This window comes from Pezoporus occidentalis, unplaced genomic scaffold (genome assembly GCF_034315485.1).
Source record: "Pezoporus occidentalis ecotype Australia unplaced genomic scaffold, CSIRO_AGI_Poc_V1 ctg182, whole genome shotgun sequence".
NCBI lineage: Eukaryota > Metazoa > Chordata > Aves > Psittaciformes > Psittacidae > Pezoporus > Pezoporus occidentalis.
In genome coordinates this window covers 2,453,651-2,476,485 of record NW_026913662.1, presented here as the reverse complement: position 1 = coordinate 2,476,485, position 22,835 = coordinate 2,453,651, and the positions used below count along the sequence as shown (strand labels likewise).

General features: G+C 38.5%; 1 protein-coding gene across 1 annotated transcript in view; it reads left to right on the top strand.

Moving 5' to 3' along the window:
* Positions 1–22,835, top strand: part of VWF (von Willebrand factor) — a 130,460-nt gene that overhangs the window by 64,331 nt on the left and 43,294 nt on the right. The window contains exons 25-33 of the mRNA XM_062615547.1: positions 503–659; positions 1,234–1,392; positions 2,476–2,611; positions 5,369–6,717; positions 7,508–7,627; positions 8,850–8,993; positions 18,093–18,236; positions 19,200–19,364; positions 21,622–21,665. Coding sequence (XP_062471531.1) covers positions 503–659; positions 1,234–1,392; positions 2,476–2,611; positions 5,369–6,717; positions 7,508–7,627; positions 8,850–8,993; positions 18,093–18,236; positions 19,200–19,364; positions 21,622–21,665 — 2,418 coding nt within the window. The remainder of the gene's footprint in view (positions 1–502; positions 660–1,233; positions 1,393–2,475; positions 2,612–5,368; positions 6,718–7,507; positions 7,628–8,849; positions 8,994–18,092; positions 18,237–19,199; positions 19,365–21,621; positions 21,666–22,835) is intronic.

Sequence of the window (22,835 nt, the reverse complement as noted above, 5' to 3'; positions counted from 1 at the left end):
AGGACTTGGAGGAGGCCAACTAATTGGCATTCTCATCTCTGACCCTCTCCTGTAGCTGATGCTTCAAGAGGAAATGCAGGGTATCACCAAGTAGTAAGCTATAGAATAACTTTTCTTGAGGGAAATTTTATTCTAAAGCCTACAGACTGTCATGTGAAGTCAAGCACAAGAGTTGAGGTTTGAGGGGAGAGGGGTCTGAGCTAATGTAATACCATTCAGACTTCATTCTACCTAATCTTCTACACAAGGGGGTATGGGGACAGGCCCCAGAAACATATGAAATTACTCCATAGAGGGAATATGAAGGGACAATAAACTGCACTGTCTGTAGCAACTTTGAGAACATAACCCAGTTTGAGTCCTTGCTGACATCAGTAGAAAGATCTGGTTTATGTGGCTCTTGGGAAACGAAGCAGCCAAACCATCTGAATGGTAAAATATGTCTACAAGAAGGAGACGAAGGAATCACTAAGTGTACTTACCCTGTATTTCTCTTTCATAGGTGAATCCTGAGCCCTACATAGATATTTGCATGTATGACACTTGTGCTTGTGAATCTATAGGGGATTGTGCTTGCTTCTGTGACACTATAGCAGCCTATGCACATGTCTGTGCACAAAAAGGTGTTACTGTCCACTGGAGATCACCAGCTTTGTGCCGTAAGTACACAAATGAGGAAGTAATGAGGAAGAATTGAGTGAAAAGGTTCAAGCTTTTAATAAGTAACCTGTTGGCTCAGATAGACTGTTCTCATCCTGCTCTGCTCCCACTGATGTCCAGAGAAGTTCACTTTTAATGGGACTGGGTTAGCAGCTCACGCTGACATTTCCATTGCCTTTTCTGTTTGTGTTCAGAGCCGTACCTGGAAAAATCAAACCATTCCCTCAATTAGGAGATATAATAGTCTGTGGTACAAACAAATCTAGAGAAAGAAAAGGTTTCTATAATATATATATATAAAATAACACATATATATTAAAGCTTAAAGCTTATTTTTTGCAAGTGTTTTTATCAAAACCAAAATATCTGGTCCAGAGCTAGTATTTTACTACATGAAAAAGAGATGATGCTGTGGTAAAAAACATAAATTCTCATTCAAAGATGGAGATCTTTCTTTTTCTAGGTATATGTGGTCCACTTTACACCAAGTCATCATAGTTCCGAGGGGCATAGTGAATACACTCTGATTTGATTTTTTTTTTTTTTTTTACCTCTGTTTCTTTCACTGCATAGCACAAAGCTGTGAGGACCTGAATAAACAAGAATTAGATTATCAATGTGAATGGCGATATAATAGCTGTGGACCTGCTTGTCCTATAACATGCCAGCACCCACAGCCTTTGGAGTGCCCTCTGCAGTGTGTGGAAGGATGTCATGTACACTGTCCTGCAGGTAGGTCCATCTTTAGCTAAAGCAGTTGTCTTTTCTGCTGTGCTCCTGTTAATTGTAGGTATTGCTGTAGAGTTTTGTTGTAGTTGGGTTTTTTTAACCCTCTATGTGTTTCTATTGCATGAAAGCATTGCAGTACAGAAATATTCACAGATATGTAAGGCTGGACATTGCAAAATATTTGCATGTAGAAGCTAATTCCTTAACAGGCTTACTGATGTGTTTTCACTATAGTTTCTTACTGCACAAGAGGAAGGTAGTTAGGCATCCTGGTTTTCAGTTGTGAAAAGAGCACAGTATGTGGAGGGCATGAAACGGTACCTAAAGGAAAAGAATGAAACATTGCTAGCAAGAACAAGAGAGGATGGGAACAAGGTGGTAAGAAAGGAACTTGTGAAAATTAGGGGCTGTGTAGCAACAGAGGTTGTTGACTATGTGCTTAAAGTAGGGTATGAACTTGTGCTGGACACTCATAAAATGCCCTGCTTCAGAGCAATTACTGTAGTGGTGGAAACCCATTGCCTTGACCTGCTTACTACCTGCAAGGCTCTGATGCTCCTGAGAGTGCCCAGCAGCCATCCTCCTGAGAGCTTGATCTTTCAGCATAACTGTTCCCAACAACTGTCTCATAGAAACAGTTGTTTTTAATCAGTAAGCTGTTGATTACGAAAAAGGGAAAAGGAAATTAAAAAATACGGGAAATATGGGGCAGGGAGAGGAAAGACAGGCATTAAGGGAAAGAGTGAAAGATAAGCAGATGAATAAATAGCTCCTAAAGGCAAAGTGAGAAGATAGGAAGGTGAAGAAAGAAGGTATTTTAAGACCCAGAATAGCTATTCTAGGCCCTGGTATCCCTGATCAGAGGGAGGTAGGGGATACTGGGAGAGATAAATAATATACATGTAAAAAGGAAAATGCCATTTTCCCCTGTTATCATCAATGCTTTGTTCTAAAAATATGTTCACCTTCTGAATGGTACTGGCTGTTGCAGATTATGTTTTTTTTCATAGCAGGGTAAATGCAATGATTAGTTTCACAATAGATGAAAATTGGCATCTTTTATACTACTGTGCTATTTTGAAACAGGGAAAATACTTGATGAACTGTCCCTGGATTGTGTCAGTCCAGAAGAATGTCCCATGTGTGCAGTTGGAGATGTCAAGATCCTGCATGGAAGGAGAATAGTTTTGAACAGAGATGATCCACAGCACTGTCAGTCTTGGTATGATAAGCTTATTCAGTCAAATAGCATGCCTGTTGAGTAGGATGATGAGGGAGACATGAATCACATCCACATGAATAAGTTTCTGGATGTAACTTTAAATATACCATTGAAGGTGAAGCTTGGAAACCGTCTTTTATGTCAGTATTCCTTCACATAAAATCTGAAGTATTTCAGTGACAGTAGGGATTACAGAATGTCAGCTGAATTTAAGCAAGTGAAATTCATAAATTCCTTTCAAAAAAGGCGTTTTCCCATATGTAGGTGGCCCTGCTGACTTCAGATGTTCCACTTCTTTCTGTGTGAGGTGTGATTCAATATCAGTAAAGCCATCAGACTCCTTCCTTTCGCCAGTACGAAAAGTAATCTTAGATATAGTGCAAGATCTGAATGTGCACTCAGCCTAGCACTCGCTGAGACTTTTAGCAGTTGGAATTGTGTGCTGTTATTGGAAAACCATTTTCCCCAAGATTTTAAGATGATATCCTGTGGCCTGATACTGCACGGATGCATTTCCAAATATGATGAAATTAATGACAGGATGCACATGTTGTGCACCATGCAGAATGAGGGCCATAGGCTGCAATGTGGCAGAGATCAGTTTTAATTCTGTAAACTTCCCAGTGGCATATTATGCCATGGCCTGTAGTATTTGAAAATTTTTTATTCTTTGGATGTCTAGACCCTTGGTGGATATATGATGGATAATAATTTCTAACACTGTGAATACAAGAGAGTTTTCCGTCTTGCATTTTTGACCGTATTTAAAAGTAACTGAGTTGTAAAACTGCAGCAGCTATTTAGCCCAGACTATCACCTTAGCTCCAAGTGCTCTGAACCTCTCAGAAGCTGTGGATGGGATGGAATTCCTGGCCTCTTGCCGGGTCTAATGTAAGTCTGTGCTATAAACCCAGAGCATGAGACTATTAGGCTAATCAATTAATTTTTTATTATGTTTTTTTTCAACAGTATATGCAGAGCGCCTTGAATTCCATCAAAAGGTCAAAAAAAAAATAATTCTTCATAAATGAGTGTCTGTTCCCTAATTTTTGTAATCTTTAATAATAATTTATCTTAAATGTTGATACACTGGCCACTGTTCACAAACGATTTCAGAACATTAGGAAAACTTACCTCACTAGGGAAACATCCTTTTGCATAGCTGTCACCTAATTTAGATGCCTACACCATCTGTATAAACAATAGAAAATCTTGCACAAAAATGAATTTTATAGCAAATATCCAAAGGAAATTGAAAACTAGAAGAGGCTCATTCATATTAGGATTAAAATAATAAATCTGCGTTTGCTAGATGTTAATGCCAAAAGTAGCTGTGCATTCTTCAATTAGGAAGACACTAAAAGCAGCTTGAAAAGAACATAGTGCTTAAACTAAGGGAACTTAAACTAAGCTGCCACGTTGCCAGTCTTGTCCTGGAAAATGGCACCTTCTCCCAGTATTGACTTATTTAGTTGGTACATCATGGGTTTCTGTGGCAGTGAAAACAAGCATTTCTTTTAGTCTTTGCTCTTTCGTAAACTTTTCCTATTCTGTTTCTTGGCCTGTCCATTAAGCCAAAGAAAATGTATTGACTGAGTCTGTACCATCCTGTGCATAATTACAGTCATGTTCTTTGCTCTGACAAGTGAAGAAAAGAGAATCTCGCAACCAGGAATTAGAAAAGCAGAAGTGTTAAGGCTTTGCTTGAGATAGAAAGAGATGAATTATAAACAAGTTCCTAAAAGGTGAAGGGTGACAGAGGTGAAAAATCTCATGGAAGTGCAAAAGGATGAATAGTGGGAAAAGCAGAGATGGGGGAAAAGAACAATGGGAGCTGAGATGGAAGGGGAAGAGAAAAATGTACTGGTGGAGGTGAATAGAAATGGTGGGGAAAGATGACTGTAAAAGAGATAACAGCTATGGATGAAATATGCCATTTAGTATGAGAAAAGGGACTGAAAAACAGAACACAGTAAATAAAAGGAAGATAATGCAGACATAAAAAATATGGAGGACAAATGTGCCAAAGCTCTATCCAAAACAAAGTCAAGTCAGGAAAAAGAAAAGGAATGTGGAGCACTTTAGAGGCAGACAAAAGGCTGTTTTTATTTTCAGTACAGTTAAAATCTAGGTAAGCTTAGCCTCTTTACAAAGTCTGCTAAGTCATATCACATCTAAAAGCATCTTTCCTACTCCAGAAGTTTACTTTGTGTTAGCTGCCTCCAGTTTGCCTCATGTTTTGCTTGCTTGTGAAGCAAACCGGATCTGCCAGTTCAGTCTACCAGTGGCTTGTTGACGAAGCTCAATGGATTTCTAGGTAATTTCCAGACACAGAGTTTACATATTCTGCCAAAGACTATTGCAAAGACAGTTTCCTCTGACAAACACATCGTAGTTTGTCATATGTTTCCTGTATCTCAACAAACATACATGAATATATAGGGTTTAGCTGTACCATACTAGGAGCTGTGGGGAAATGGGGAGGGGGATAAAAAAATCATAGAATCATAGAATAGGTGGGGCTGGGAAGGACCTTAATATCATCTAGTTCCAACCCCCCTGCCATAGTTAGGGAAGCATGACACTAGACCATTCTTTCACATTGATTGAATTCACATTGATTCACATCATGTTTTGGTTTTGTTGTGTTTTTGAGATATTTAACTGTTTCTGTATGCACATTCTTTCATTATATGTGGGTGATGTGTTATTATAAGAATTGTTTTTTTTTACAGTTAAATTTGTTGATTTTTGTAGTCTGTGTGAAGGGAAGAACTTAACGTGTGTATCCTGTGAGCCAGTGGAAGACACCATAACACTGACAACACCTGCTCCAGAGGAGGACATTGAACTGCCACCCAGTGAATACTCTTGCAGCAAGATGATGGACTTGGCCTTCCTCATGGATGGCTCCAATAAACTGTCAGAGGAAGACTTTGAACAGCTGAAGACTTTCATAACTGGCATGATGAAGAAACTCCACATCTCCCAAAAGAAAATCCGAGTGTCAATTCTAGTGTACAGGGTTGGCCCCACAATCTATCTTGGCCTTAAAGATATCAAATCACAGTCCCAGATGAGAAAAATTGTCCAAAACATAAAATACACAGGTGATGAAGCATCAAATGCTGCTGAAGTCCTTAAATACATCGTGTTTCATGTATTTGGAAAAGCAGAAAGAACCAATGCTGCCAGAATTGCAGTGCTATTTATAGCAAGCAAGTCTTCAGGAAAACTCCGCAGCATCCTCCCAGTTCTGAAGAATAAAAAAATCACAGTAATACCTGTAGGGATCGGGCCGTATGTCAGTGTGGAGCAAATCAGATTCATTGAAAAGCAGTCACCAGATAATAGAGCCTTCCTACTGAACAACGTGTTAGAGCTAATGGATAATAGGGGTCTCCTCATTGATCACCTGTGCGATCTTGGACCAGAAGAAAGTTCTCTGTTGCAGGCTACATCCACTCCACCCATATCCAGTGTCTTATTTTCCCCCTGGGGACTTACAGCTCCACCACCCCTTTCAGAAAAGCCCACTCACAAAAGGCTGGACGTAGCTTTTATTGTGGAAGGATCTGACAATGTGGGGGAGGAAAATTTCAGTATTGTCAAGAAGTTCCTTGAGAAGGTGATCACAGAAATGAATGTGGGACAGGAAGATATTCATGTTACAGTTATGCAGTATTCCGAGTCTGTCACTCTGGAGTATTCCTTTAGGGAAATGCAATCAAAAGAAAGTATTCTTGAGAAGGTGAGGAGCATACCCTACCAAGGAGGGAAGGCTACCAACACTGGGAATGCCCTTGATTATATTTCCAAACACACATTTACGGCAGTGAATGGGGGCAGGCAAGATGTTCCTCACTTAGTATACATGGTGTCATCCAGTCCTTCCACTGATGTTATCACACGACCTCCTGGGAGCATAAATGTTATTCCCATAGGCATAATCCCCAGTGCAAATATCCAAGAGCTCAGAAAGATCAGTCACCCTAATAATCCCATTATCTTGCATAGTTATAACACACTTATTGAAGAAGCACCTGAATTAGTGCTGCAGTCATGCTGCTCTCATAAAGTTTGGAAAGCTTGGACAGACCTTCCAGGTAAAGTTTGGATGTATTTTCTGTGTAATTTACTCTTTCCTCTGTCCTGTCTCTTCCACTTCCCCCTCACATCACTGAAATTTGAAGGTTTCCCGTATCTCATTTGGTATCTTCTTGTCCAAATGCCAAGGATGGACCATTTATCTTCAGTGGAGGCTGAGGCTGCTGCCCCAGTTCAGCAGTACCAAGCAAAGACCTGCAGCCAGCCTTCTGTAGGCACAGAAGTCCTTGGCTTCATTTTTCAGTAAAGTACAGTAGCTTTCAGATAGGTTGTACGGTGACAGAAGAAAACAGAAAAAAAGTTGTTCTTTTCTGTGTGTCTCAAGAAAGTTAAAATTATACTTCCTCTTTCCTCAAGAGACTTCATTGGTTTTGTGTTAGGTTTTTGCTTTTTTGGGGGGGGGCAAGGGGTGGGGTGGGAGGGGGAGGAAGGATTTGGGAGGTTGGTGGTATTTTGTGGTTTGGTTTGTCTGTTGTTGGAGTTTTGTTGCTGCTGTTGGGTTGTAGTTTTGTTTTGTCAGGGTTTTTTTCTTCTTGTTTTTGGTTTAGTCCACTGAGAGTAAAATAGCGTTATTAGAAAAGCAGGAATTGAAATACCTATGCTTCCCACTGAATATAAAATCTCAAAGTTTTCATTGAAGGGTCATCACTTATTGTTTCAATTGGTCATTATTTCTTTGTTTTCCCAAAATGCCCTTTCTCCTCTTTCTGCTCCTACCAATAGATTACCAGATGCTACTTGTGGTTATCATGTATAAATAACATTTTTTTTCTTCCTCCTCCTCTTCAGAGTTGTGCAACAAACCAATAGATGTCATGTTTCTTCTGGATGGAAGTTCCAATATTGGAGCATCAGAGTTTGAGGAAATGAAAAACTTTATAAGGGCATTTATTGAAAGTGCTGAGATCAGTATGTGTCTGTCTTTTAAGTCAAACACATGAAAACGTTTTGTATTCTTTTGCTTATACAGGACAAAATAGCTTCTCAGTATCAGTTTTCTTAATTCTTTATTTTAAAATGACTCATTCCAATTCCTCAAGAAAAAAAAAGTTCTTACTGGGGAAACCAGGCTGGTAAAGCTTTTGGTTCAGATACAGTTCAGTTTCATCCTAAACCAAGCTGTTCTGGTTCAGGTGAATAAAGGTTTGATATCGAATTTGAGAAATTGTGTGACAAGAAATAGCTCAGACATCAGGTCTTACAATAGCTTCCGTGTATACTGCACTGGACATAAGAAGTGTGTGTGCCAAACCGGCAAAGAGGTCCTTGTCACAGCACGGAGATTTAGCTGAATCATTTTGTATGGCAGAAAAGCAAAAATATGTGGTTGGTTTTGGTTCACTTCTGGATTAGGTTTGACACAAATGAGAGTAATAGTTCAAGTTCAGTTCCGGTTCAGGTTAAAATGGATATTTCAGAGGGGTTTTCGTTCAGGCTTGGTCCCACTGCAAGGTTTTAGTCTTTAGAACTGGCATTCCTGGTTCTGATCAGCCCTTTTTGGCTAACGTAGGATGCTGGAAATGACTTTTTGAGATTTATTTCTTGACTTATGTTGGATGACAAATGCTTTTTGGGAGTGCTAGACTCGCTTGCAAGGTATGTACTGATGGGATGTACACCTTTAGTTAGGTCGTTTAGCACAGAGGGAAATTTGCATGAAATGTAGTCGTCTGGGGAACTTGGCCCATCAGACAAATGGGGCATCAAACTACTGCTCTTGCAAAACAATGTGCACATAAAAAAAAAAAGATGTTTAGACAATTTTAAAATGGAAAAGGAATAATATTTAGATATTATATGTTATGTATTTGGATATTATAATATTATATTAATAATATATTATTATAATATAATATCTAATAATATTATTTCAACAAATTGGATTCTCCAGTCTGGTCAAGTTGACCTGAGGTAAAATATTGCATGCTAATTTCTGACAGAAAGCAAACTGTTTCCAGCAGTATTGCATTTTTTTTTTTGCCTGTAAATAATTCAGTTTTGATCATCTGATTGAAACTGCAGCTATCTAATTGTGCTTAATGTAAAACACAACCACAGTGTATCCTTTTTATTTATTTTAAGACATTCATATGCACTGCTTAGAATGTGTATTTCTTGCTTTCTCTTTCAGGCAATACTTCCATTCATGTGTCAGTTCTCCAGTATGCCAGGGAAAATAATCTAGAAATTTCATGGAATGTGCCTCAAGAGACTAAAAACCTTGTAGAAATGGTGCAATCAATTCAACAAAGGGAGCAAGGTCCTACCAGACTAGGTGAGTGATTATGTGGATGTTGATGTTTAAACAAGAGTTAAAAATACCCCAACCAAAACATGGAAATACTGAATATAGCCTGGCCCCAGTCACCAGTTTGTGTCAGTGCTACTCCTAGAATCAAAGAATTGTAGAATGGTTTGGGTTGAAAGAAACCTTCAAAGGTCATCTAGTCTAACACCCTACAATGCTCAGGGACATCTTCTGCTACATCAGGTTGCCCAGAACTACATCCAGCCTGGCCTTGAATGTCTCCAGGGGTGGCACAGTGGTATTGTTCTGTAGCAGGACTCAAGGGTTTTTTTAGTTCACTCATATATTTACCAAGAAATGTACATATTGTACAGTTTCAATTTACTCTTATTAAACAGTATCTGTAGCTTACTTGAATTAGGCTTCATTTTAATGTACTTTGGAAAGAAGACGACCAGTTTCTTTTTTGCCTTGAAGTAGTTCTCAGCATTTGCATTCATTATCTTTTAAGCAAGCAAGACATAATTAAGAAGTGAAGATTTTGATCATTAAACTTTCACCAGCAATTAGTTAATTAGACATTCAGCAGCACAACTGCTTATCCTGACTTCAATAGCTGCTACTGTTAGGTGTTTGTTACTCTGTTCTGAGCCACTGTAACCCATCTGGTTGAAAAACAACTTAGCAAAACAGGAGTTATATTCTGGGTGGTTCAGTTTCCTCACCCAAGTTGCTGTGCTGGTCCCACAAGGACTTGGACTGACACAAGATTAGAGATGGTGTCAGGGAGCAAGGATCACCTTAAAGTGGCACCTTAGCTGAAAAGCTACTTGTGAAACATCATCTTTTGTTCCAGGCAATTGCACTCTGAAAAACATGTCCACTTCAATTTTCATGTGCTAAAACATAACACAAAATTCCCACTGGGTCTGTGGAAATTCAGTACACACACATGTATCAGTTGTAGGTTTCAGCAAAAAATTATTCTCCTACAACATATCTGATCTTTCACCAGATACCCTGAGAATTTTGTTCTTCTGGACTGGAACTGCATATGCTCTGGCAGCCACCTAGCATTAGGGTCCTATAAGAGTTGAGGAGTACACAGATTTTTAGGGTCTTTGGCCTACTTCAGACTGTAAAGAGTTATTGGTACAGAAAAGTGAGAAATAAAACCTGACTTCCATAGTTCGCAAGAGGATTAGCCATGATTGCTTTCTCAGCCTGGAGAAATAAAAATACCAGATGGCTGATGAGACTTCTATAGGCTCGTTGTGGGATAAATTTTTACGTACAAATAGATAAGTTTCATGAAGCCTTCCATTTAATGTGTATAGTAAGCTACGCTGAACTACAGGATAAACAGAGAAAACATGGCCTTTGGGAAATGAAATGGGAGAGGCAGCCACATGACATACTCGTTAGTGATTTGTTTATGTCTCATTGGAAAATGCTCAGAGACCACAATGAGGGATGTGATATAATGAACCAAAATGGAATAGAGTAGAAGTAGTTCCTCCCAAATGAAGTAATGAAAATAAGTCACTGTGGTCCTGTCCCGTGCCTTGTAATGTGTATGAATTCGGCTGACTGTGTGGAAGACTCGGCATCCATGGGAAACACATGGTCATTCATGTCTTTCTGTCTGTGCTCTGGCTTCTGAAAATGCAGAGGCTGCTTAAAAAGTGTGGATGGCTCAGTCTGGATATTGCAGTTCCCTAAGTAGCTTTGGAAATCTTTTCTAGCCTATGGAGGACTTGATTACGATTTACCTATCAAAAATATTGTTACTATCAGACCAGTGCTGTCTCTTCTCATTTGCATTAGTTTCCCTATGGTAGAAACACAATCCTGTGTAAACTTTAGTCAATCTTTGCTGATCCAAATCATCTTATTTTAGTCAAAAAATCTATACGTGCAGAGAGCTACTGTAGGCACTGTTGCCATTGCTGCAAAAGGCTTACTGTATAAATGTTCTCTTTCGTTCAACCGTAAGAAAACTCCAGGAGAGAGATACATTTTATTAGTAAGAAATAATGAAAAACTAGACTATTGGAGGGCATAGGCAGCACAAAAGAGCAGCTTACACCACAAAGCTTTCCCATGCTTATGCAATAAAATAACATCAGGCAAATTATGGCTCAAGTGACCTATTGAGAAGCAGCTCTGGGAATATTTAGACATAATGAAACTGTGTATGACTTTACTGAAGAAATAACTGGGAAACAAAAAAAAACAAACAAACAAACAAAAAAAAACCAACCCCTAACTGCAAGCAAGAGCTGACTATGTCAGCCTTCATTCATCTAAAAGGGTGATCTATGCAAGAGTACTGAGAATCACATAAACATGCCTCTGTTCAGCATTCATGGGTATTTAGGAAAGTGATGGGGAGCATGCTGAGCAATCCCTGTAGTAAGATCACAGAATAAATAAAACCAGAATGGTTTGGGTTGGGAAGGACCTTAAAGATCATCCAGTTCCAACGCCCTGCCACAGGGATCACCTTCCACTGGACCAGGTTGCTCCAAGCTCCATCCAACCTGGCCTTGAACACTGCCAGGGGTGGGGCAGATACAGCTTCTCTGGGCAACCTGTTCCTCATAGTGAAGAATTTCTTTTACATCTGATTTAAATCTCCCTTCTTTCAGTTTAAAGCCATTACACCTTGTCCTACCACTACATGCCCTTGTAAAAAGTTCCTCTCCTACATTCTTACAGGCCCTCTTTAGGTACTGGAAGGCTGCTATAAGGTCTCCACAGAGCCTTCTCCCTCCCATCCACTGAAGGACAGGACTACCTCACTTGCTTCCCCACTGTTGTTTCTGAATTGCTGGTGTCAGCTTCTTTCTGAAGCCGGCTTTGGGTGACTACCAGTCTCTTCCCTTCTTCTCATTTAATTCATTATACTGGGAAGTGGTTTTGTTTGCTTGCTTGTATTTTTAGTTCATTTCTTACAAGGTTTGACAGGTGAATATGGCCTTGGTCGTGGTAAGAGAAATGCAGGATTTGTGAACTGCAGAGTCAGAAAAACAGGGGAGGCGGTTTGTGACCTTGTAGCCTGCTTCTTTCAGTGCTGGTAGGCTGTTGGACTGGCAAATCTATGCTGCTCATGAAGAGTTTAGCTATTCTGTTAATTGGCACATGTTAATGCCAGGCTATTAATGTGCTAATAATTGGCTTTTTAAAGCATTGATCTGTGGAATCAGTTTGCAATAGCTAATTTGTTTCAAAATTAAAATAATCTGCTATTTTCAGTTCAAAAACCCCAATTCAATGTCAAGTTAATACTAAGTCAAAATAAGATGTAAAAAAACAGCTACAGTATTATCATCATGGAGGGTTGTTCCTAATTAGACAAGTCCTTGGTTAAATAGATGCCCTCTGGACTATCAAACAGTCTAGATAGTGTTGGCTTTTCCTATGCTGCTTCAGGTGCTGGGGAATCATTTCTCTTCTTTCCCAGGCAGCTTTCAGTACTTGTGGATGATTAGGACCTATTGTGTCTATTTTCTTTTTTGGTCAAGATGTTGCAGAAATGTTAGTGAAACCACTGAGGCCACTTAAGGCACTGATTCACAGGTTCCCGGCAGGAACCTCCATCTAACTGGAATCCCCTGTCTGTCACAACTCCACAGACCCTCATGGGGGCCCTATGTTTTGTTCCTCATTTCAGACAAAATTGAAGAAAATAACTCCAAAGGTTGCTTTTAGGAAGTTTTTGCTTTCCTTGAGGCACCCACCAAATCATTAAATGTGTGTTGGTTTATTTTCCTTCAGATTGGCTTATTTTGGGATGGATCTTTTTTAACTTTAATTTCTTGGATGTATTTCAAACACTTCTAGAGCACCTTGTGCTCTTTCAGTTCTTCCCATGGTGTTTATAATTGCTCCCAGTCTAATATCTGTGATTTGGATTAGTGTGCCTTTTTGCACATTTTCCCTCCTTTATCCAAATCATTAATGAAATTACTCAATAAGGCAGAATATAGTGTAATTCCCTGTAGGCTGACACTAAACATCTTCAACTCTACTCAACAGATTGCCTTTTGTCCTTAAAGTTTGTTTATGTCTATTTAATCAGCTTTCAGTCCTTGCAGGAACCTCTTACATGAACCGTTCTGAAATATTACTGCAGAATATGAGTTTGGCTTGAATGTGCATCAGGTGATTAAAAAAACCAAATAATTATTCAGCTAATTAGCCCTTATTAAATAATCTTGTTCAAGAAGTTTCTTGCAAAGGCTTTTCTGACTGTCAGAAGTTCAGCATCGCAAGTCCATTGCCTTAGCTGGCAGGAAAAAACTGTGCAGTAATGTCACCATTTTCCATTCTCCCCAGACCCCTAATTTTTGTAGGATATCTTCTATTGATTTTGCTTTAATGATATTCCAAACAGACTTCTGTTTTGTACTCTATAGTGTAGTCAGGAATGTATCAGCGCTGCAAGATACATTCCTGACTATACTAGTACTAAAAGTATTGAATGCTGGGGAGAAGGTGATGTGCTGTGGTAGCATCCTTTGGAATGACTGACTCACCTTTTTTAAAGCAGCCAATATAGATCAATGTTTTTTTGTCTTTTCTTTTTATTTATTGGTATTTTTTCCCTGGGCATGGCCAGTGATCAACAATCATGCTCTACCGACTGAGCTGAAAGGCTGCTGGGGGCTCGGTACTCCTGCAAGCTAGGCCAGTTCGTTCAGTTATGCAGATAAAGGTTTAGATGTTAAAATTTGGGAAGTGCATGTGCACATGTGTGAAACTGTGGCTGTTATACCTGCCAGGAACCAGCATAAGTGTAACATGTTAGGAGGCAGTAGAAGAGGGGGCAGGAGGTCAGAGCAGGCGACCGGACATGCATTCCCCATCACATCCACTGCCTTTGGGAACAAGATTTCTTTTATTGTGTGTCATGCTGCGCTTAGCTCTGTTATTCTCCAGTATGCAGTGAAGGATCTTGGCTTTGAGACTTCCATCTTGATTTCTCATGGGTTGTATGTCTAATGCCTTAAGAACTTATGAGTATAGAAATCGTTCTGCTTCCAAAGCCGATCTGTTGCTTTTCTTTTTTTGGTAGTACATTGTATATGCAAGAAACAGAAACCTTTTGTAACACATGAGACTAACATAATCTACTCCCATGTTCAGTATGTGGGAACATGTTGGCTGCTAGTCTGCATCTCAGTTAACAAGCACACAAAAAGAAAATCCTTGAAGACATGTAACCCTTAAAGCCTATGGCAAACATCCTGTTCACTTCACTGGGGCTATATGATACCCCTTGTCAATGCTAGCAAAGGATGTTTTGGCCACTGTCAAATTTTCTTCAGACAAAAACTATTTTTTTTTGTTGTTTTATGGAGCAGGATTTAGAGTATTTTTCTGTTAGTGTTTTGATTTTCTCTAGGGTCCATCACTGAAATGATGTGGTCCCATACAGCTAAGCAGGTTTAAGAGCTAGCTACTGCAGAAGGGCCCAGCCCCAGCCTCCTGACACATAGTGCTGCACACTTGCTCTGCCTTCTTTCTGTGGGAAGAGATATGCATTCAGCCTTCAGTGAGCTGAGGGAAGGGCCAAAATGACTGAAAGCAAGGTACTTTGGTTCCTGAAGGAGTGGACCCTTCCTTCTGCCAGTAGCTTGCTATGGCAGTAATGCAGCCAGAGATGTGTTTGCAATGTATATAGAAAGGTCAGAGCAAGCTGGAGTGGAGCCATCAACAGCAGTGGCCCAGATGTAAGCTGCTGGAGGGATGTAAAAGACACAAGGTGGTCTCATAAAGGCTGAAGCCTGGTGATCTGGTCATTTTAAAGCTAGTTTAATTATGTCCAAGATGCTGTGCACTCTCTTTTTGATCTTATGTAGCCTTATGCTTGATGATATTTATTTCAGTGTAAACATTTCAAATTGCCTTGGTTGGTATGAAAATGGCAGATTACTGTTATGTTTCAGTTCACGTTGGTCACTTTACTAGCAGTCCATACTTTTTTTCTTATGACTTCTGAGTAGTTTGGTATTTCTCTCCTTGGTGGGATCTAGAGGTAAACAGGTGAGAAGAGACACCTTCCAGCTTGGGATGGTGACTTTCTCAATCCCTCTAGCAGGACAAAAGTTTTCATTTGATCCTATCTTCAGACACCTGGCTCTTTTCTCTCTGGCTTCAAAATAAGGGGAGGCATCCAAAGAGTTTTTAGTACACTAAAACAAATTTTCCACACATTAAAATGAGTAATTGTTTTTTGGGGACTTTGAAATAGTCCCTGGTTCTATTACAATGGAACTCGATTTCTTTATTAGAAATTATAAAAATAATGGATTTTCCAGTTTACAGGTTTGTGTGCAAGTTTCTGAAAGTTTTCAGAATTAATGGGAGAAATAAAAATGGAGCTGGAGAAGTTGGTGACCACACCAACCACACAAAAATCAAAGTGTCATTAAAAACTGACGAGTACAGAAGTACTTTTCACAAATAAAAAAATGAAAATCCATTTGTAATTCTTGCTGTGTGAGAGTTTAACCTAAAATATTTTAAAGTTAAAACTTGAAATACTTTTTTTAGTAATTCTTCATAGGACAAAAGGGAAATGAATCAATTTTTTGGCAGAGCGACCATCCTGGAAAGATCTCGGGTACTGGAATATAGTCATATTAATTTTCTGAAATTTGTTTTATCCCTTAGTTTTTTATAGCTAACATGCCATTCTTCATCTAACATCTGCCTCTGCAGACATGCAGAGTAACTGTTGAACAACAAAACCGTTTGTAGCAAAGATTGTGAGACAGCTATATTGGATATGAGTTAAATACCTGGGGCTAGTTAATTTTTCTGGTGAGCAATAGTAGTCTGTGAAATTGAATCTCCATTGCCTAACTGATAATGATATTTTAAAATATGTTTTGTTGCAAGCAGAAAAACATTCGAAATTTCAAGGTTTTCACTAGAAGCTCTAAAGTGTTTTCATTTTGTATATAAAATATAATTCAGAATTAGAGTGGAAAGGAAAATCAAATTATGTGAGTGAAATTCATCTACATGTCGAAAAAACTAAATAAAAGATAAGCCTTGCAAGAAACAGAATAGAAACATCCCATTTTGTTCCTAAGCACTGTTGAAAGCTTTCTGTTGACATTTATATTTTTTTCTTGTAAATCATAATTTACGTTTCCAAAAAATCATTTTGATTTAAACAAACTTGCAACTTTCTATTTAAAAAACTAGTGTTTGGGAAAATATACAACCCTCTCTAGATAGGAGATGGCTAGTGGAGATAATAATAGAATCATAGAATGGTTTGGCCTGGAAGGGACCTTAAAGATCATCTAGTTCCAAACCTCCCTGCCACAGGGTCACCTTCCACTAGACCAGGTAACTCAAAGCCCCGTCCAACCTGGACTTGTAATGGCACATGCTGGATAGAAACTTACAGGAGAAGAAATTGATGTGGATCCTGTTCCTCTGGTAGATATGACAGGGCCTAGCTGCAGTTCCTGATGGGTTGCAGCTCTTCTGTTTAGTTGTGAGCATCTGTATGGAGAGATGACACATGAAAATGAGGCTAAGGCTCTGGGGTTGAAACAGTGATAATGGTCTAATGGGGAAGAAGAGGTGGCTGGGTAAGGTGGGAAGAGGGTAAGAAGCTGTTAGGGAATGTAAGGTGTATGAGACAACAGGAAAGGTTGGGGAAAACAACAATATTTAAGAAGGCAATATCGCCTCCAAACCAGTGCTGTGGTAAAGGAAACATCAGGGCTTTTTCGAGACACCTATTCAAGGATAGATTCTTCCAAGGGGTAAATTCTTCCTGAACCCCTGATTGATTTCCTGAAAGCCTTCTAGGATATCCAGTTGCTGTTTCCACATTATCAATAGTCAGTGAGCTGAGTGTGCTTCCTTGAGGTTGTCCATGCTTGCAGTAGCCTGGGAGAAGGAACTTTTGCATCTACCAGTGAAAGGGGGTGGATGACATGATGCAAGAAGACATGAAGTGTTCAGATGTGCTAAGGTATTTTGGGGGTGTGCTGGTGAATTACCTATGAATTACCTATGATATGACTTCTAGTATTTTGCAAATGTGTTTGGTATTTAAATTGTTCAGTGAGTTCCTCAGGCAAACATATTTCTGCTCCGTGGTTATTGCAGATTGCTCAGAGGAACTAGTCTTTTAAGTATGTATTATTCACTGTTCACTGTTTACCCTGCATGTCACATCAGTCACACGCTATCATTTCTACTTCCTGATAACTTGCAAGCCCAAAGGAGCTTTTAAGAAAGCTGCATATCACAATTCCCAGTATAAATATTTGTGTAAATACATATCTAAATACAAATACTAGCAAAGCGCTGTCTCACTGAGGTCATGAGTTTGAACAGAAACTTTCCTGAGTGTTCACAGATGTTAAATGAAAAAACAGCAGCTACTTATTTAAGCCAGTTGGTGATTTGGTATCTAAGGTAGAATTTGTTCATGTGTTTTGTAGGGTTTGGTGGGTTTTGCTTGGTTGGTTGGTTGTTGGTGGTTTTTTTCCTTGCTCTGTTTTTAATACGGATTGCGCTGTTACTTTATGCGTTAGTCTGACATTATGGATTAGTCTGTGTCTGTATTTCAGAGAGGTTGCTGGTAGTAGGAAGGCAATACTTTTCACAGCCATAGAAAAAATGGACCAAATTAGGGAAGGACTAGATCTTTATCTACTAGTGCGTTCAGTTCAAGATAGTGTGAGTTGTAGGTCAGATAGCCACTGGATGTCACTGTTGCTCTGCAATTGGGAAATAAGTGTTATACAGTGTCTTCCCTTTTGTGTATGCAATGGTAATAGTTCTGGAAAAGGTAACTAGAAAAGTGAGGAGAATAACTTTATCCTCATGGATAAGGAAGGGTAGTAAAATTCCCATTACTTCAGAGATTGGAGAGCTGAGGATGGTCCTCCTGTGTTGGGCTGTATTAATAATACGAGCAGGTTCTTAATAGCTAAGATCTTTTATATAGCAGGAATAAAGCAAGCATTAAAAATCCCTGAAGAACAATTATTTTCCAGTACTGTATAACTTACTAATACAAATTAATATTTAGTTTTATAGCCCCCTATGAGTTTTCTATCATATGTCTCATCTCTTCATTCACAGGAAAAGCCATTGATTTTGTAGTTCAGAATGCAATGTCGGAATCCCATGGGGGGAGACCCAGTGCATCAAAGGTTGCAATAGTCATCGTGTCGGGGAGATCAGAAGACACTGTGGAGGCTGCTGCGCTTTCTGCAAGAATGAACAGTAAATCTCATTTCACTGTCACTATTTTCAAGCAGAGCTATTGCTTTTTAAGTAATTCACTAGAACAAAGGATGTAAAATTAAGGTGCTGGTATGGTCATATAAGTTCAGGACTTACTGTGCATAATGTTCTGGTAAGAAATAGGCCTGAACAGAATGTGCCTGATGAAGATGACTTTGATTTACTGGTAAATTCAAGACCAATCTGCAATCTAAGCTGAACAACTTCCATAGGCTTCACATATTAGTAGGATTTCATTTTCCAAGGTCCTGTGGATAGACAGGGATGATATAATATTATAAATTCAATACTGTTGCAGAACAGTGGAACTTGAAGAGTTCACTGTAGTAATAATAAATAGAAAGAGAATTTGATCAGATTCTGCACTGACCTATGCAGAAATATGCTTTTGCTATTAATGTGTGCTGCATGATGTTTTTTCAAGTTTTCTGGCTGTAGTCTCTGTACCTGAGCTTCCTCAGGTGTTCAGCAGAGGAATATGGACTTCCTTTGTAGGCTGCTTTGGAGCTATTGAGTAAGTCATGGACTAAATGACAAATAGGAACTGTTATTTTTTAGCAGAATGTTTTGAAAATAATCCAATTGCCATGAAACTGGAAAAAAAAGAAAGCACCACATTGAGATTCTTTTGCATTTGGAAAAAAGTGAAGATCACAGAATCATAGAATCACAGAATTATTGATGTTGTCTAAGTCTGCAGATGATCTTACACTTGAGAAAAATAGAGGTCCTTGTAGCTAACACTGTGATTAGAGCATCACCATTTCTGCCCTTAATTGCTTTTAGCCTATGTGGAGGGAGTGATGCAAGATGTGAATGAAAATTAACTGTTTTTCCCAGTTCTTTTTTTTAAGCAAGTAAAAAAAATACAACAAAGGCCTGTTGTATTTGCAAAATGTCCTGTGCATTTCCCACTTAAAACCTGTTATTCTCTTTTCCTAGGGGTATCCCTATTTCCAATTGGGGTTGGGAACAGATATGATGAAGAGCAACTAAGGACTTTGACTGGGCCATCTGCTGTTAACCGGATCATGAAGCTTCAGAACTTTGAAGACTTGTCCACTATGATCACATTGAACAGTGAATTTATCAAAAAAGTGTGCATGGGTAAGTCCAATAAAGCTGTAACCTCATAACTGAAACCCAGAAACTGAAATGCCAAAACCAGAACAATTTTTCTTGGTTTAAGAAGTCAGCCCAATGCTCCTTAGTGTTTCACCAACAGTCATCACAAAGGCTAACCTAGACCACCACCATCGCTTAGGGTGTAAAACAAAATCTGAGCCCTTTCACCATGTAGCCAACTGCTATTATAATCAAACAACTTTCAACAAGATTTTTAAAATTGCTTAGGCCTGAACTTTCAAGCTATCATCTCAATAATTGGGGCTGGTCATTAACTGAAGGACACTAGGAAAGCTCAATCTGTCAAGAATGAATGAGGACATGCTTCAGAAATGTTACAAGTTAATTGTGAATAAGGATTTCAAATTACGTATTTTTCTGTGTATATTTATAAAGAATTCAGCCAAAGTGTAATTAAAAAAGAGCATAAGAAAGCATTTACTTTTCCAGGAAAACAAATGCTAGACAAAAAGGTGTACAATACTTTAAACAAAACCCCATTTATTTGTAGATAGCAATGCTCCCCATGTAAGGAAACTTGCTCCAACTCCGGCCAGTATTTTACTCCTTTTGAGCCCTTGTTCTGTGTGTGTATAGGTATTTATTACTCATATTGTTTTTGTTATTTCTATTACAATAGCATCTATGTGTGCTCTCTGCAAACCACTGTCTCATTGTGTTAGTCATTGCACAGGTTTTCACCATCATTACTAGGGCTTTGTTACATCTCCATTAAAATAAATGGACTTTTTTTCAGAGCCAAGTACCACTAAGAATGAGGAAGTTGCAGAGTGTGCACAGTCCAACTTAGAGATATCCGATCAGTCTCCACTGGGATCACTTCTGGCATTTTAAAATCTCTCCAGAGCATCAAACAGCTGCCATTTTCTAGATTTAAACAGCTGCCATTTTCTTTCTTTTCAGAATAAGCTTTTAAAGATGCATTTCCTCTCTTCACACTGTAAAATATGTGATTTTCTTGCCGTAAATTACGTTGATCCAAGATATAGGAGGGGGAGCAGGAATTTAAAACTATTAATTTATTGCAATCTGTGCTATAACCTGTCAGTACTAGAGGTAAAAGCTTTGTATATTTATGGAAGCCTTTGCAACAGCACAAAGTGTGCGCTCAAAAACTTGAATGATAAGTATTTTATATTAGACACCTAAATCTGAAAAATTTAGTTTTCCCTTTTGCTGCTGGTAAAGCCTTTGTTATGAGCTATGAAACTATCTTCTTTTTTTCTCCCTTTTTCTCTTTATTTTTTTGTTGTTGTTGTGTGTTTGTTTTATATAAGTCTTTTACAATCTGCAAAGTATAATTTTCCCCTCCAGACTCATACAGTTGTATTTCTTGTGCGGAGGGAGTCTTACTTTATGTATGGAAGTGTACCAAAAATAATAGCATTATAAAGGTTTAAAAGGTTTCCTAAATGCTTTCAAAATTCATCACTTGTCTTGGACAAGGCAGAGCATATAGTGTCTATATGCTAGAATAGTATAGTATTATATAAACAGTTTACTAGTCAGTGGTTTAGTTACCTGGACACATTGTCATGCCATAGTACTTATATGAAATTACTTTCCTTTCATCTTTAGATATTTTATGAGAGCACATAAACATAGAAACTGCAATTGAGTGGACAATCTAATTGATTATATAAAAAATTGTCCATTACAATAGTGCCTGAATGGAAGGAAACTGAATTTAAGTATTCTTATTGCATCTATTTTCATAATTATGCTAGTTGCCAACAAACCTTATCTTGGGGTTACTTGCTATATATATGTTTCTGCATTTAATAAATGTGTGTGTGCATGGGTGTGTGAATTCTCATTACCTGCTAATTACCAGAAATATTCTCAATTCATAACAATATTCAGAAGTAAGGCTGGACTCTGCTCAGAGCTAAAGCCATGATCTTCTTTTAAGAACCATCTGGGCAGAGCTGTATGCCAGTATAAGGAAGGCTGTAGAATTATAGCATAGCTATTGCTCACAGGGTATTTTGGGACCAACCTCAGGGATGAAGCCAGGTAATGCTAGCAGTAACAAATCTATGCATTCTTTCACTTACTGTTGTACACTTTGGACAAATGCCTGCAATCTTCAGGTAGGGATTCTTGCATTCTAACACAAAAAAATCCCTTCTTACAGCCTAAGACATGTATTTAAATAATCAATCTGTAAAGCTGGATAAGGGAGCGAGATAGCTAAAAATGTCTGTTTTTCTTTCAGACCCTGTCAGAGAATGTATAGATGAGGATGGAAACAAAAAGAAAGTAAGTCTATTGGCTGGGTCTCATCCATCTGGTTTTCAAGTTACAAAGTTCATGCAGGACCACAAATACCTCCATAGGTCATCTGAAAGGATAAGTGTTGGAAAATAGTAAGAATTCTTTTGGAGGGGAAAAACTTTGGCTTTTGAACTGGTGGGATAACTTTGAACACAAAGGAGACTTCCTCTAATGATGCCTGGTCTTGCAGTGCATTGGAATACTATTGGCAGTGCAGAGCCAAAACTCATGTCAGTATGTGTCTTCCCTGACAAAGAAAAATATATTTCCATCTGCTGATGAAAGAACTTCTGAGAAAGTTAGGTATAGCCAAAATAAAGGTGCATGTATATGGGGAGGAAACATCATTGTCCAGGTCCTTTCCTTCTGTTAAAAATACAAGTACCTTGTCCTTTAAAATTTTTGTAGGGAGATAATTATTGTGTGATAGTCATCTCTCCAGGGAAAACCACATCTTAAGTAATGAAATACAAGTTCTTAGCATTCATCTACAGAAAAGCTTTTACTAATACCAAGAAAATGCTCAGAAATGTTAGTAAAACTATCTGATGTCTCAAACACAATCAACTCTAAGAAAGGAATGATGTAGATGTTATAAACGGTTCACTTTGTTCATCTCAGGTGAAATGCCAAGGTTTTTTAGCATATATGACACTTTATGCATATAAAAATATTAGCATAATGTTGTTACGTGTTTTCTAATAGAGGTCAGTCATGAGTTCTACCCTAGAATTTATTTTGAATTTCCAGTATATCAAAATATTCCTCTAATTTTTCCCTTGTGAAGACATGACTGTAAGGAAGGATGTGGCTAATAAAGAAATGCTTATGAATTGTCTAGACACAGGAAATACACTTATATCAAAGCTGCCTTACATGGTTGGCCTCAGTCAGCTAGTCAGAACTCAGACAGGTTTTAGATAAATCAAATCCTATGTATAACCTGGTGTCTTTGAGGTTGACAGCCTAATTAAGAAAACCCTGACAACTTGAAACTTGAAAATTAAACTTGAGAAACTTTCTTATTTAAAACAAACAAAAAAAGATATTTCTGTTGTTTATTGATTTGAACTGCATGTATCTAGGCCTCTGGGCTCCTAGAAGCAGATGCAGGTACATGTAGACAAGTTCTGGGAAGGCTAAACTTGAATTTCA